Raw genomic sequence first — 17,185 nt, forward strand, 5'->3', positions numbered from 1 at the left:
AAAAGGCACTATGGGGGTGGCAAGAGCCTTAGCCAATATCCGGAATCCCAGGGGTGACAGGTGCAAGCCGCCCTTGAAGCAGCGTGGCTTGTCAAGCATGTCATCCCAGGCAGACAGACACTGGATCCCCTTTGAATGACACCAGACATTAAGCCAATTGTTAAAGCTGATCATCTTGTCTCTATATTGTGGCATCATTCTTGGTGAAGGAAGGATACTGCTCAGGGTTAGGGTCATACCTGCCTGGGCTACATAATCAGAGAGCTCCTCTATGTCTCTTTTCATGTAGTCCAGGGAGGTACGTCTCAGGTCGTTCACACCAGCATGGACAATGACTGTGTCATATTTGTACTTGCCGTGGAGTGACCCGAGTGCTTGTGTTATGTGGCGGATTCTAGCCCGATAGGCAGCTTACTGTGACCCTCTCCTTGTTCAGCCTGGTGAGTGGGACGTCAGTGTGTCTGACTATGGAGTCACCTATGACAAGTATGTTTGGTGTTGTATTTGGCCTTAAGGGCTGTGACTGCTTTGCACACTGCTTTTGTGGTTTATGTGTTGCTTGTGGGGTGTCTTGAGGTAGCAGTTGTTTGGGTGTCTGCTTTGGAGGCCTCTGCTGTTTAGGTAAATTTTTACTCAGAGCCTCCGAGTATGTCTTTGGGTGTTTATGTGTTTGATTCAGTGGAGTGGTAGCATTATGTGAGGCTGGTTTTGTGGTGTGTGTAGTTGCCTTCTCCTCCTGTCTGGTCTTGCCAGACCTGAGTTGAGAGAGCTCAGCCTCCACTTTGGCTAAATAGCTGCATCTCTCGCAAGTATTTGTGTTATGTGGGAGGAGGAGAGGGTTGTCTGTGTACATGAGGCAGTTATAACATTGCCTCAAGATTCCCAGATTCACCAGCTGGACCGGAGAGGAGATTGACAACTGACGTTTGGACATGCTAGAATAATATTGGGAAATCCTTAATTGAAAACAAGGGCCAGTGGGGAGTGAGGGTGTAGTGCTTTTAATTTTTAGTGCTGACTTATATAATTGCTTTAGTGAGCAAGTGCCAGGTAACTTGAGTGCAATGTGTTACAAGTAACTAAATGCAAAAACGACAAACAGTAACTTTCTTTCAAGTGAAACAAGGAAATAAGTACAGTAAGCAATGCAGATATCACTACTCTTTATGACCACTGTCACTTGGTGTAGAAATGGACCCCTACAGAATGACACTTCAACAATCATTCCTCTCACCCTGCTAGTACATTGTGCATTCCAGCCAAAAAGCCTATTATACTTGGAAATCCTTTCATTGGTACAGGTGAATGAACACTACTCTGTCTTTTTTAGTTTAAATTTCATTTTTTAATCTTATTTATTTATCTTGAAAACAAAAACATATGGACAAATCACTTCATATAAGCCACATCTACTTTAAATTAAAATGTATTTTTTCATTATTCAATTTATTTAAATAGTCATCAGTGGCATTACCCTAATTGCACACACTTATTTTAGTGCTCTTAAGGTACACATAATTGTACATTGTATATGTCTTCTTTTCTAAATACAGCATAGGATCATGATATCCATAGCTGTATATTTTGTCATATTTCATATGTCATTCATATCACTGCACAAACAAATGTCTGTGTCTTTCCAAAAAAGATAAAAAGCCTATTTTTATGAACACCATACTTTATCATTCTTCATTTCTTTTGCGGTATGGATGTTCATGCTGAGAATGCCAATACCGCATCTTATCTTAAGTGCATCTAACATCTTCAAAGCCCTCAATCAGTGTAGAGGCAGGCATGCCTGACCTATTACTTTTAGAAAATACAATTCTGCAAACCTCCCCCACCACTTCCCCCCATTATACTATATTGCTTTTTACAAGATCCCTTCACCACCTTTCTTTTAAATATTCTTTATATAGATCTGTGCCCAATAAATGCTGCAGATGGTCCTCATCAAGGGGAACACTGTATAATAAAACACTGTCATATCACACTTGCACACTTCTTTCTCTTTTAAGCCATTTTAAAACATTTAACTTGCCAATCCATCTTGCCCCTACTCTGTCAAACATGTTATCTATTGTACATTAATCCTACTTCATATAACTGAAAGACTGCCATCGCCACAACAAATTTTCATTTTTTTCTATGTCAACTTCTGTTTACTAATCTTGACAACTGAAGTAAATTTACCATAACTAACATAAACCACTACCCATTCACCTATCCACTAATATAGCTTCATTTAATTATGATCATACAAAATCACACAAATTATTACACTTAGTGTTTTCTTGCTCTGGACCGCAATTATCATATATACTCATTCTAGCTAAGATTTTCAAAATTATTACATTAGCCCACAATAAACAGCTCCCTATTGAAATGTCAGCACTTGAAATGCTGAGTGCCGACAAGCTGAAAAAAAAGACTGAAAACACAACAGAAGCACGAATCTCAAAAAATCTTCTCCTTTAAATGTATTTGTGTGTGGGAGGGGACAAGCCCTCGACACCCCCCAAACTTAAACATACAAACTCTGACATAGCCATATCTTGGAGAAAAGGGAATATTCTGAGAAATGGCATCTCAAACTTGATTTATACAAGTCTGTCATTTCTGCCATTCAATCTCACTATTTTGGGAGTCATTCTAGTAGGTTCCAACATTTCAAATATTTACCCTACCAAATAGAGGACCAAATTTTAACACTTCAACTAAACTCCCTCATTTTCCTTCTCAGCAGTATTTTTAACACAAAATGCATCCAATTATTTTCCACTAACACCCTTAACGATGTTAATAATTACAGTGTTGGTGCCAAGTGTTCAGAGTCTATTAAAATGTACAGTTTACACACTTTAAAACAAGTGAAGGGAGGCATGAACTTTTAGGGGGTCTACTTAAAGATGTATACAGCTAGGTATGTTATGTTTTTCATGATTGCTTAACTAGGATTTTTTAACTGCAATCAAATGGCTCAATGGTCAAGTAATCTTTTTCACACTTCAATGTTAACCTAAAGGAGATTTGTAACTGTGATGTCCCTCCTCTGGGCCAGTAGTCAAGGAGCCTCAGTCCTCAACACAGACACTGGTGAGAGATGCTCACTTGGAAAAATAAATAAATACACACAGTATTTCCAGATGCATCTCTCTGTACCAAGCATGTTTTCCCTTAAGAGCACACAGGGAACACACTCATGTTATGGAGCTGGGTTTCACTCTCTCTCACCAGGTTCCAAATAAGACCCCACACTGACCACAGCTGTAGAGCTGAGTCCTCAGTTGAGTGTTCCAAGCCAATTCCTCCACCACCCTGTCTGTGAAACCAGTGCTCTGTATCCCTTCTCCAAGTAGCTGACACACCCACTCACATTTGATTTTCACACACACACCTGGGAAAGGCTGGCACATACTTATCAGCTATGCCCCCTCTGCCCAGACTACTATAAGGTAAATACTGCCCCCAGAATACTCCAAAGCCAGCTACTCTAAGGCTGTTACAACAGTATCCAATTTTACTGAGTAAAATTAATACTAATAAAAATGGTAGTATTTGACCAATGCAGCAAGGCTCTCAGGAGTGGTCACAGTGTCACCAAATAAAGATGCGTACTCTTAAAGGTTAAAATATTCTCTAAAAGTCCAACCACAATGAAAAGTTTAAATATATTTAATAACAAATAATAAAAGAACATGAAAATACTAAATATATATTTACAACAAGCACCAGAGTTTCAATCACAACAAATATTAAAAATAACTGAAGGAAAGATTCACACAGATACAGAAAATAATACTTAACTAATCTCACAGTATTTTCCTGACTGATCTAAAGAATTATTGTTCCCTAGTTCACTTACTAGAGTAAGACAAGATGAAGTAGGTGTGCGGGGTCCTTCTTTGTCAGGTTTCACAAACAGATTGCCCTAAGACTTCTGTCTCATCTAGTATTAAAACAGTGCGGGCTTAAAGAATGACATCACACATATCTGGTCATCTGACTCTGGTTCCCACACTACCCCCTTTACTAGAAGCTGAACCAGAATCTAGCACTTACATGTCATAATACATAAACATAGAGCTTTGCTAAGATGCATTATAGTATCTGGAAGCTACAAAACAATTTCAAAAACTTACACCCTTCCAGGGTATCAATTAGTTCACCCCTAAGAACAATACAGTGGGATTCCTAGTCCTGTTTTTCACAGACATTTTGTCTTTGGCTGCAATCAGAAATGTAAGATACAATCTTTATGGCCTAAACAAGTAATTCAATATCAGACAATTTTTCAAAGTTAGCTGGACTGAGATTAAAAACTTGTCTTCCAGGATCCTGTTACAATATATTCATTTTAACAGTTACAATAAAGTCTAATATACAGGTGTATTTCTTTTCTGTCCAGTAGGACCCATTGTTGGTACATTTTTAACACAACCACCTGTACAAATCAGTTTGATATACAAATGACATAATTCTTTGCAAAGCTCCAGCTAGCTATGCTGGTATATATTACACATTGACTGGGAATACCTCACATCATCACAGTAAAAACCATTCCTATTACAAATGCATGCTTCTACCACTCCTGCTCTCTTATAGGTTCATAGACTGGTACTAGGCTAACTGCCCTTGTGAGCCATTTTCAGCCTAGCCAATTATCTAATGTGAGAATCAAACCCTGCACTTTGTGTCTGTAAGGTAAACACTTTAATCATTATGCCAGCATTCCAACCCTTAATACCAACACTTGACCATTTTGATTAATTGAGTTAATAAATGGGGGTATTCTGGACAGTTGCAAATAATTATGCATTTTCTTTATATTCTTTGTGCAGTCCATTAAATTATTTGCCTTAGTACAGCAGCTCAGCAGTTGTAAAATAAACACATCTAATTAAATATTTATACTTTAAACATTTTATACACTTATTTTGACCACTGTGGGTTTTTTCTTTTTATTTAATTGAAGCAAAAATCTATCTTTATTGTGGAGTATGATAGTATGCTTTCCTAATGTGTTTAGAATATGAAATGTATACTTTCATTGTGCCTGTTTAGTCTCTGTCTTGGCTGAAAAGTATACTTAGACCAAACCATCTATCAGGTTAATAAGTAAATAACATAAAGGTATATTTGAAATGCCTCTTCATATTTATGACAGCTTTAAGTTGTACTTGGTAGTGTCATATACATTTGTCTCCAAAGTTGCTAGTACTAGTAAAGGTTATTTTGTGTTTCATACATTCAATGCTAACAGCTCAATACTCTCTTAAATAAAGATGTTTGTGATCAATCAAAATGCAATTAAAATAAAGAAAAAATAACAGCAAAACAACATAAATGCCTACAGCTTTCCGCACACATTTCCATTGAGTTTAAGAATAAGGAATAATGTTTTCTTCCATTTAGGTGTCTGTTTTTTTTTCTTTTAATACCTTAGTTACATATATCATCTCAGTCTCATCAAGCTTACAAGTAATTTGTTGGCAGGCTAGGTGTTAGCTAGAACTGTGATGCATTAATAATTGGCACTCTAAAGGTAGATCATAAAATTGTCATCTCCGTGATCAAGACTTGTATCTCAAATTATTCTTTTTCCTCCACGGCTGAATGGTCTTGGAAACAATATGCATAAGTATATGAGGCTTGTGGAAGCAGCCCACCAAACTAGGTAGCATAGAAGTATAACCAAAAAGCATGCCTAGAGTGGTACATTAAGTTCTGAGGTCCAGTTTTTGTAGTAGCAGTAGCAATTTTGTGAGTGAACTTTTTAATGCTGATCAATACTGTCTCACATTTTTGATGTGAAACAGGCAAACCACTGTATTTGCAATCCAGCAGAAAATGTACTGTTAGGGTTGACAGTGATGGTCCAATTTATTTGCCATCCAGGTGAACATGCACTGTTGGCACTGATAGTGATGGTCTCTAGCACCAATTATATTTGTGGCACATTTTTATTTAGTTATTTATTTATTTTACATTTCTTTACCAAGAGTGTCCTACTGAGCCAAAAAATGCTCGTTTTCAGTGGAGGCCCGGAGAGAAAAGCTTCAATATTACATTTTTTTTTTAAAAAACAGTGGTAACAAAGACCAAAAAATGTATAAAACAAGAGTTTACATAATCAGTAGCAAATATATATTGGTACATTATCAGCAGCAGATAAATATTGAAATTGAGATGGTATAAAAAGGCAGAGATATAAGAAGGAAGACAAAATAGACAGGAGGTTACAGAATAACTAGCAATACATATTACACTGAGATGGTGCAACAACAGTATTAGAAAATAATGCAATAGGATTATAAAGCAAACATATTACACTTTATAATAGCTGATTAATATATTTTTTTCTAAAAGTGCTTGCTTCCAATAAAGTATTTCTGCCTGGGAAGGGATTGATATTCTTACCAGAATTAAGTAATTCTAATACGGTGGTGCAGCGGTTAGCGTTGCCGCCTCACAGCAAGAAGTTCTCCCGTTTGATTCTCAGCTGGAGTGTCTTCTTTGTGGAGTCTGCATGTCCTCCCTGTGGTTGAGTGACATTAAAGACATGCAGGTAGGTACAAGCATGAATGGGCGTGCCTTCGTGGAAGGTTGGGAGCTGGGCTGGCAACTCAGCACCGTAAAACAAATCCATTCCCAATCATGAGTGGACCAGAGTTCCGCTGTGGTGACCCCTAACCGGGAAAAGCTGAAAGTCTTTATGAGTAGATAAGAAATAGTAAAAGAAGTTGTACATGAGATTGAGGGGAGAAGAGAAAAAAATAAGAATGCTAACAAGAAAAATAAGTGTTAGGGGGAGAGATAGAGGATGATTTAAAGACTAGAATAAAATAAGTGTTAGGGGAGAGATAGAGGATGAAATAAAGACTAGAATAAAATAAAACTAAAGGCTCATCCTGATGATAAGCAGGAGACCGGCTAGTTTGCAGACAAGTAGGCTTTGAGACGACTTTTGAATTTGGAGGAGTTAGCTGTGCCAAGTATCGAGTTCCAAATTTTGGAGATGTTGTTTGAGAATAAGGCATCTCCATAGCTATTAATGGCTTTAGTGACTTCTAGAAGAAGTATGTGGAATGGGCAAATGGTCCTGTTGTTAGTATAGGGTTTCACTACATTTTTCAGGGAAGCACATTTGTCTGACTGGTAGATGATAGAATGACAGATTTTCATTTGGTTGAGGTGCAATAGGTTAGGGAGTTACAACCAGCCTAGTTTGTGTAGTGCTGAGCAATGATGTGTTTTGTACGGAAGGTTGGAGGCAAAACTAGCTATTTTGTTGCAGCAGGCTTCCAGTTTAGTTAGATTTGATTTCCTTAAGTTTGCAAAAATCAGGAGGCATATAACAGTGAAGATAATACATGGGTTTCGACAATGGCAGATTTGGTGAGTCGGTGTGTAATGGTCTGGCTCTGTAGAGTGACCCAAGTTTTATGTGGACCTTTTTGATTGTTAGTGATATGTGCAGGTCGCAACTGAGGGATTTGTCAAAGGTAACACCTAGTACAGTAAACTCTCAGTTATTCAGCACCCATGGGGACTGGTCGATGCTGGATAAATATATTTTCTGGTTGCTTGAGAGTTTCTATTAAAAATACGCCTGACAAATACTGTAATCTATACTATGCCATACCATGAGCACTGTATTGATTTGATTTTAATATTGAAATACAGTAATTAAAAGCCTGGCTGGAATAATAATATTTTCAATTTATATTTCCAGAATACTATAATTATGCTGAAAACTGAATGAGTGGGGGATTAGTAAACTAAGGACAGACAGAAGAGTTAATACTAAGAGAGTGGGGGCGGGCAATGGCAGCTATCCAGTGCATACACCTTAAGTAGATTTACCAGGAGGAATTGTTAATAAAAACTGCTCACATACACTTTAATGGTATGAACGGTTTGGGCACTTTTTGATGTTAGGAATCAGTTTTCCATGGAAAGCAGTCAATAATAAAGAGCCTTCATGCAGCAGTAAGGTTGCAAGAATGGCACTGTGTGGGAAACCATCGATCTAGGACTGCTAAATAAACTGTAGGGAAGAAGAGAGAGAATTCAGTGGAAAATTTTGTGAATAAAACTTTTACAAGAATAATGTGAGGGTAGTTATAACATGTGTGTCCAATATTAACCTTGTGTCTGTTTGCTGCTAATATAGTAGTGTCTACTAAATTCTAACCAGGCTAACAGGGACCCATAAAAAAACCAAGTACATTACAAATAAAAGTTCTTCAGCAGTGTTCCCAAGAAGCAGTGTACAGTACATATTAGACAGTAGGCTCTCCATAACTAGAGAAACTATTATTCTGTGTTTTTGTACTCTCTCTGAAGGTTGTGCAGTATTAAACTCAAAAACATCACTTTAGTCTATGCAAAACCACAATTGCTAACTGGCGAGTGCACCCACAGGGTCAATAACTTCTCAAAGGTCACACGTCTCAAAAGATGGGTTTTTACATTAATATGTACTCAGTAAATAACTATACAGCATAACCTTTATACTACTACGAAACAACTACAAGGCATAAGATGGTCTCAAACCCAGTGAAAAGAAAGCATTGAAAGTACATTTCCACGCTGCCATAATTCTCCACCAGATAGTATTAATTTCAGGTGCAGAGTATGCAGTGCTTGAATTTCAGTCCCGCTTAAAAGTAGACAATGCTTTCTTTTCACTGGGTTTGAGACCAACAAGCAATTCTGGTGCTAATTTAGAATAGCAGTATAGTAGGATTCAAAACATAAGCACTCAGGTCACTCCAAGGCAAGTACAAATATGACTCAGTCATTGTCCATGCTGGTGTGAATGACCTGAGACGTACCTCCCTGGACTACATGAAAAGAGACATAGAGGAGCTCTCTGAGCATGCAGCCCAGGCCGGTATGACCCTGACCTTGAGTAGCATCTTACCTTCACCAAGAATGATGCCACAATATGAAGACAAGATGATCAATTTCAACAATTGGCTTAAGTATTGGTGTCATTCAAAGGGGATCCAATGCCTGTCTGTCTGGGATGATATGCTCGACAAGCCACGATGCTTTGCTAGGGATGGCTTGCACTTGTCACCCCTGGGCTTTTGGATATTGGCGAAGGCTCTTGCTACCCCCATAGTGCCTTTTTTAGGTAAGGCTCAAAAGACAAACCCACCTCCATAGGTATCACAAGGGATAAGAAACTAAGAGTAATGCTACTCAATGCCAGAAGTCTAAACCTCCAGATGCACGCACTTGAAACTCTCCTTAGCATGGAGAACATCGATATCTGTGCAGTAACAGAAACCTGGTTCAAGGCTCCCGAGAGCACCCCAACACTACCAGGTTATACCTCATACCATGTTTTTCGGCCCCAAAACTTGGACCGAACCACAAAAGGAGGGGGAGTATCAATATTCGTCAAAGATACCCACACCTCCAGGTTGGCGGCACAGCACAAAGCATCAGAGACTATCCATGTGCAACTAACAGTGGGTAAAACTGCCTTCCAGTTTATAGCCTGCTACAGTCCACCCTCCCAAACCCAGGAACCCCACTCGGCCTTCCTGAGAACACTGGAAAATATGAAGGTCTCTCCAAACACCATTCTACTGGGCGACTTCAACTACCAAAACATAGACTGGGAGCATTACTCTAGCTCCAACACCCTAGCCCGAAGGTTCCTAGAATTTATAAACTCAAATGCTATGGAACAACTTGTTGCCACTCCCACAAGAGGGGAAATCATACTGGACCTGATCATCACCAACATGGGGACTCTATGCCCCAGACCAGAAGTGTATCCCTCACTGGTAAGATCAGCCCATAAACTAAGCTCACTAGATATTCACATCCCAACCCCAGCCCCTGCCCAGAAAACCACAGTGAAAAACTTCTCTAAAGCAAAATTCACTCTCCTCAAAACCGAGGTGGAATCCTTCAAAGCCCCCGGGCCTGTGGAAAATACGGCCCAGACCGCTGAATCCTTTATAAACGCATTCTATGAACACCTTCAAGAATGCATGGATCATGCAACCCCAAATAAAACCAAGACCCAATCCTCCAAAGTTAGGCGTCCTGTCTGGTGGACCCCAGCCATAAACAAACTATACAATAGAAGGAGGAAGCTACTACATGATAGAGCAAAATTCCAAAAAGGGAAGGCATCTCTGATCAGTATTAACAAAAAACTATGGGCACTCATAAAATCGTCTAAGGCCAGCTTCGAGAGAAAAATTATACAGGACACTAAGGATAATCACAAGGCTTTCTTTAGTTATGTTAGGAACCTGGGTGGGAATTCCCAGATATGCTCAGAATTAGTCCAAAATGACAAAAAATACACCGAACCCACAGACATTGCCAACATCCTAGCTGACAGGTTCTGCGCAAACTTCTCCCCCCTTTCCCCACCAAAAGGACAAATATCTATCCCAGCAGAGTGCTGCCCCCCTGACATCTCAGATGCTCAGGTAAGAGCCGCCCTCTCCAAAGCAAAAAACACAGCATCAATGGGACCAGACGGTGTCCCGGGCTGCGTCCTACATGAACTCCAAGAAGAACTAAACCCAAACATAAAACTATTGTTCAATCTCAGCTTTACTACAGGATATGTACCCAAAGAGTAGCGTACAGCAACAGTGGTCCCTCTCCACAAAGGTGGTGCCTCAACGGATCCTGGAAACTAGCGCCCCATAGGCCTGACTAGCTTTGTCTGCAAAGCTATGGAAAGGATCATCATGGACCTCATAAATAAAGATATTGGGGACCTACAGACACTGGATCCTACCCAGTTTGGCTTTGTTAAGGGCAGATCCTGCCTCTTAAACCTGGTTGATTTCTTTGAAACAGTCACCAAGGCCATTGACGAGGGGAAGGTGGTCCACACAGCCTACCTGGACCTTGCAAATGCCTTCGATACAATACCCCACTCGGGCATTATAGATAAGCTCACCAGCTTAAATATAAACCCCTATGTCAATAGATGGGTTGCAAACTGGCTCAAGGACAGAACCCAAATGGTTAGAATTGCTGGAGCCATGTCAGACTCCAAACCAGTTACAAGTGGCATCCCAGAAGGCTCAGTCCTGGGACCTCTCTTGTTCGGTATATATTTCTCAGAGGTACAGGCTAACACGGAAGGACTGTGGCTGACCAAGTTCGCAGATGACTGCAAACTGGGTGCCATAATCAACTCTCCAGCTGACACAAGCATCCTACAAAAGGGCCTCATAGAAACAGACAACTGGTGCCAGAGCCATGGCCTCAAGCTAAACGCCAAAAAGTATATAGTCATCCCCTTTGGCAAAAACAAAGTGCCCACAAATTACCACATAGGTGGTAATCCATTAAGTATGGAAGAAGTAATTAGGGACCTGGGGACCCAAGTTGATAGCAATCTCTCATTTGACAACCACGTTGCCAAAGTGGTTAGAAAAACATTTTATATAGCCCACGTTGCCAAAGTGGTTAGAAAAACATTTTATATAGCCCACCTAATCATGAAGGGATTCACATCTAGATCAGGGGAGGTCATCGTGCCTCTTTACTCATCCCTCATCAGGCCCATAATTGAGTACAATGCCCCTTTTGGGATGTACCTTACCAGACACCTGCAGCAACTGGAAAGACCCCAAAAGTACCTCACCAAGAGGATCAAAGAGCTCAAACAGATGCCATATGCTGCCTGGTTAAAGAAACTCCAGCTCTACTCAGTGGCATACCGCCTGCTCAGAGGCGATCTGTGCCTGACATATAAAGCCATGTCCAACCCGGAATTAATGGACATGCTGCACCTCAGAAAATCCAAATCCCATCGAGCTACGCGCTCAAGAGACTTGAACCTCAGCACTGAAATAAATAGGACATGCTGGAGGGACAGATTCATAACCCAGAGGCTCCCTTTACTCTGGAATAAAATCTCAGTCCAGGTTAGGCAGAGTCCCTCATTGACTCTCTTCAAGAGGAATCTTGATGAGTGGATGAGAGATAGTAGGTTTACCCCGGTATCACTTCTGTGTCACTGTTAGACAGGCACAGTATACTAACCTTGAAAAAGGGCATAGCAAAATTCATTTAAAATGGGTGGCGAAAGCCAAACACACTCTGGCTAGGCTTATAAATGCCCTAGGGCAGAAAGCCTAGTATGAACCTATGAACTTATGAAAAATCTTATATCAATTAAGGTGGTGCATTACTCAATCCAAATGACACAATCATTAACTGAGAGTTTACTGTAGTTTGCTATGGTCTACTGGCTCAATTGTGGTGTTGGTGGTAGAGTAGATGGCAAATGGAGTGAGTGGTTGAGCTACTTTACTGGTGGAAAAGAATAGTAATTTGGTCTTGTTAGAGTTTAGTATTAGTTGATTGGTGGAAAGGTAGCGTTCTCTGTTTGTAAAAGCCATTTGTGTTTTTTGCAAAAGTTATGGGATTGAGGTAGTTGAGCAGATGAGTGTAGAATCATCTGCATAAAGTATGATGCTAGCTAATGTGGTTGAGGAGTTGAGAGCATTAGTAAAGATTGTTAAGAGAAGTGGACCAAGAATGGAACCTTGGGGTAGCCTCACTGAGACTGGTAATAGTGATGATATTTCATGTAGCCATTTAACAGCTTGCTGTCTGACAAGTAGCTGTGGAAACATGAAAGTGTAGTAGTTTTTGGTGTGAGACAGTGTCAAATGCTTTTGATATGTCTAGGAAGACTAAGGAAACATAAAGGCTATTGTTTTGAGACTTGTTTATCATATTTGTGAAGCTGATTAGGGCGGCTGTGGTGTTATGATTCGGTCTGAAGCCATGCTGTGCATCTCAGATAAGGTTATTGTTGCGGAGATAAGGAAGAATTTGGGAGTGTGCACTCTTCTGGAGAATTTTAGCAAGGGGGGGGTTAAACAATAGGTCTGTAGTTTGACAGTAGTGTTGAGGTGTCTCCTGTGTGTACAGGAATGATATGGAATATCTTTCAGAGTTTGGAACATATTGTTCGGCAATGGACCAATTTATTAGTATGGAGACCGGGTAAGAAATGGCATGAGGGAAGCTGGTCCTCTGCTAGTGTGGAAAATTTAAGTCTATGGAGAAGTTTATTGATGTATCTTGTAGGTATCGGTTTAAGGCTAAATGCTACTGGATTGTTGGTAGAAGTGGTAGGTACAGTCAGTGGTTTGGTGGCATTTTGGTCAAGTAGGGACAGGATGGAATTAGTGAAATGGGAGTTGAATTGAGAGGTTATGCTTTCAGTGGCGTATGGTGTAGAGGGGTTAGGGGTAGAGGAATGTTTTGGGTTGAGTAGTTGGTATATAGAGACCCATAATTTCTGGGAGTTATTTTGATATTTCTGTTGGGTTATGGAGTAGTACAGTCTTGTCTATTTTTATTTGCTTCTTGACTGTGTTTCTTAATTGTTGGTAGCTTTGGAGGTTTGTTTGGTTTTTGTTAGCTAGGTAGTGGGACCAAGCCTTATCTCGTTGTGTCATGATAAGTTTAGTGTGTTTTGTTAGCCAAGGGGTAGGTTTAGTTTTTACATGGATTTTCCTGACAGAGGCTACATTATGTAGGGTTTTTATGAATGTGTTGTTAAAGTATTGAGTTGCATCATCTAATTAGAGGTATTTTAGTGGGGACCAGTTTAATTAGAGGTATTTTAGTGGGGACCAGTTACATTATTTTAAGAGGCAGATAAAAATATCAGTGGAGAAATTCTTTTTATTGTGAAGGTGCTTGTAAGTGATTAATTTTTTAGGGTTTACTTTGTGTCTTAGGAGGTAGGTGGGTATGTGATCATTGAAGGTGTCTGGGAGACACCCACAGTGTTGGCATAAGGAGGGTCTATTACTGATAATCCAGTAGAGTGTGGACTGTTTTTTTTTTCTGTGTTTGTCAATCCTAGTGGGGGAATTAATTATTTGGGAAAAGCCAGAAAGGTTAATGTGGTTTGATGGGTTTCAGAGGAACAGGATGACCAGTCTAGGTTTAAATCACTGGCAATTACTGTCTCATAGTTAAAGGCAGAAGACGCTCAATTTAGGAGATTTTTGATTATCATAGACTTTTTGCCTGGGGGGGGGGAGTGTAGGCTGTGGTGATGATAATGTTTTTGTTATTGCTTAGTTGAAGGTTGGCTACAAGTACTTCAGAGTTGTGTGGATCAGATGGGTAGCTGTCTATTTGTTTTAGACTGAGTGTATCTTTATAGATAATTGTGATACCAGTATCTGTTTTACGAACATTACAACCTTGGGTAAGAAGTTCACTGTTTTTGATGTGCGGCTTTTACCAGGTTTTGCTTTGAATGACTATGTTAGGGGTATATAAACTGATGGTAGCATGGAGTTGCTCAATTTTATTTAGGGTGCTTCTTAGGTTAATGTTCAAGATTAGTAAGTCAGCACTTTTATGGGTTTGCTTTATGTAGTTTTATTGGTTGGCATTATTAAGTAAAAGAATAGGTTGGGAGTCTAACTGTAGGCCAGGGTTAGGCTGTATGTCACCAGACTGAAAGAGTAGAGAGAGTTTGCATAGGATTAGCTGGGCGAATTTTGAGATCACCTTTAAATATTTACTGAGTAGATTAGGAAGAGGTTAAGTAGGAAGATATTTTATTGGGAAGGGCTTTGTAAGGGAGTAGTTGTAGAGGTAAGGCATTATTAAGAAGGTTGGAAGGGTATTGGTTTCTTTAGTTATACTGAGTAATGTGGGAATTATACTGAGTAATGTGGGAGAGTAGTTAACTGAAATGTGTAACTCATGGAAGGAAGTAATTAGATACGCAGATATTAGAAATGTGATGGAGACTATATGAAGAAGTAACATTATTAATGTTGTGGAGCTGTAGTGGGTTTGAATGTGGATGTGGTGTGTGGTTCATTTTCTACCATGATATTGGCTACCTATGTGTGTCCCTTATAATTAGTGTCATTCAATTGGTCTGTTACATAGGCTTTGCAAAGCTTTAGTCGGGCAGCAGCTTAAAGCTGCTCTCAAGAGGTGTTTGTCCTCAAGATCACTTTTACATTTCACTCATTTAGCTTACTATTATACAGGGTTTGGGCACTGAACGTTTCTTAGATTCAGGCTGGCAATAAGTGAATCAACTGAGAACAGACTGCTAGCAGATGGACAAGCAGAAAAAGGGGATCACCTTCAATACAAGTGGTTGTTAGGTGCATAAGTTCATAGGTTGGTACTAGGCTATCGGCCCTAGGGCCTATACAGGCCTAGCCAAACAATTCCCCGGATATTTCTTCCCACAATATTTACTTCCCTGGACCCCTATCTAGCAGGGCGACTGACATGATCTCCTGCTATGGAGTCTTGAAATATACTGAAAACATGAAACATACTGGAAATATTAAAAAAAAATAATAATAAACTGATGTTTCTACTTTTTTAGTTCCAGCTATGATCATAATCATTTCATATAGTGGTATAATAATTTTGTTAGTTAAATTCAGGTATGATGTACATAAAAAAGAAAACCAAGCAAACAATATGGTCAACAAATATGACATACCAAGCTGGCAGCCCATGTTCCAGAAAGGCTGGGGATTGAAGTTGCTGGAGTCTACCCGATAAGATGAGGGATAGATACGAGAGAGTTGATGCTGGTTAAATCTGATGAACTGCACTGGCTTCTGCTGAATTATCTGATGTGCTTTTGTCTCACTGAAGGAAGACACCTGCCAACTACTCACATCTGTGGACCACGAAAACACAGTCATTAGAGTTACATATCCATTTTGCATGAACAATGTTCTTACAGTCTAATGGAGGACAGTTATGAGCAAACCTTTCCAGTACTCAGGCTATAGGATTATAGAACAAAAAAACACTTTTTTCAAAAGAAGTTGTGTACTTGCTTGTGGATCAAAGGAATTAGATGAAATGCAGATGCAGTTAAATCTCCACTGTTCTTAAGTGCACTGTCAGTATCTTTAAAATGAAATAAGACCAGCTACAATAGTTTCCCATTTCTTCTAAAATATGTAACCTGTTCTGTAGTTGTGTCAGAGTGTGGTATGTCAAATACCAGCATGTGGCATCAGTACACTTTTGCATGGGGCTGTGAGGTATAACCACCCCATCAGCCAAGATGCTACCTTATTCTTCACTAAGCATCAGCTGGACAAGACTTCAGTTCAGTGATTTCAATCTCCTAGTGTTAAACTTGTTGAGTTGTTTTACCACAGAAAATCACTGCCAAATGTGAATCATGGCAGTGACTAATTACAATTTTTTTGTGTTTTCTCTGGGATTATGCCACCATGGACATACATTTCATAAAAAATGAGAATGGAGTTTCCGAGCCTTTTCCCCTACACAAAAATACGATTTGAAACTCTGACCTTTTTTTTTGGGGGGGGGGGGGTTGAATCTTCATCTATATGAAGTTGACAGAAACATATGGAAACTCACCCTCAGAAATATCTTTTCTTTTGAAATTCATCAGATGGAGATATCACTGCTAGCAATAGTTTAGTGCACCATGCCTGCATTGCTTCTATATTAACAGACCGAAAATATTCCTTAACTTGAAGATGTGCATTAAACTCTGCTAATAATAGGAATCAGTCCTCTTCTGCAAACATGTATTCATTCAGTGCTTCCTGTCCTTACTACTACCTTAATTTCCAGTGCCTTTACATTTGCAACACCTTAAATACACACCTTTGGTTAGCCTTTCTGTACTTTTGTCAGTCATCATATAAACAGAAAATCTTTATCTCATGATTAGTTCCAGGTGTGTGATCAGATGCTGATGCATTTATACTCATCACATAGCTCACTGACTTCTTTACATACATAAATGCATACAGATATTTCAAGCACAGGCATTAATGCCCTTCTAGCTTGCCAATATACCAAAACACTTGTTCCCATAAAGTGTCCATGCTGTTCTTAAAAATATCTAAACTAATACTTCTTTTAATGTAATTTGGTTGTCTGTTCCATGCATCAGCTACTCTATCAGAAAACCAATTAGTACCCTTATCATTCCTATAGGATCTTCTATGTAGGTTCTCTGATGATTTCTACTACTTTTTGATAACCCCAAACATTCCCAGAGGTAGTTGTTTCTAAATGCCCTGTCTACCTGAATAAGATCTCCTGTTAGATATCTATAAGAGACACTGTACAAGTTCAGATATTTTAGTCTTTCATAATAACTTAAATTTTCACATCCATGAAT

The 17,185-nt window shown here is 39.4% G+C and overlaps 1 protein-coding gene across 3 annotated transcripts in view; it reads right to left on the reverse strand.

Moving 5' to 3' along the window:
• Positions 1-17,185, reverse strand: part of PLCH2 (phospholipase C eta 2) — a 1,923,638-nt gene that overhangs the window by 286,824 nt on the left and 1,619,629 nt on the right. For all 3 annotated transcript variants that reach the window (XM_044062990.1, XM_044062992.1, XM_044062991.1), the window contains exon 16: positions 15,509-15,691. In XM_044062990.1, coding sequence (XP_043918925.1) covers positions 15,509-15,691 — 183 coding nt within the window. The remainder of the gene's footprint in view (positions 1-15,508; positions 15,692-17,185) is intronic.

The sequence above is a fragment of the Protopterus annectens genome, chromosome 2.part1, assembly GCF_019279795.1.
Source record: "Protopterus annectens isolate FY-2018-M chromosome 2.part1, PAN1.0, whole genome shotgun sequence".
Taxonomy (NCBI): Eukaryota; Metazoa; Chordata; order Ceratodontiformes; family Protopteridae; genus Protopterus; species Protopterus annectens.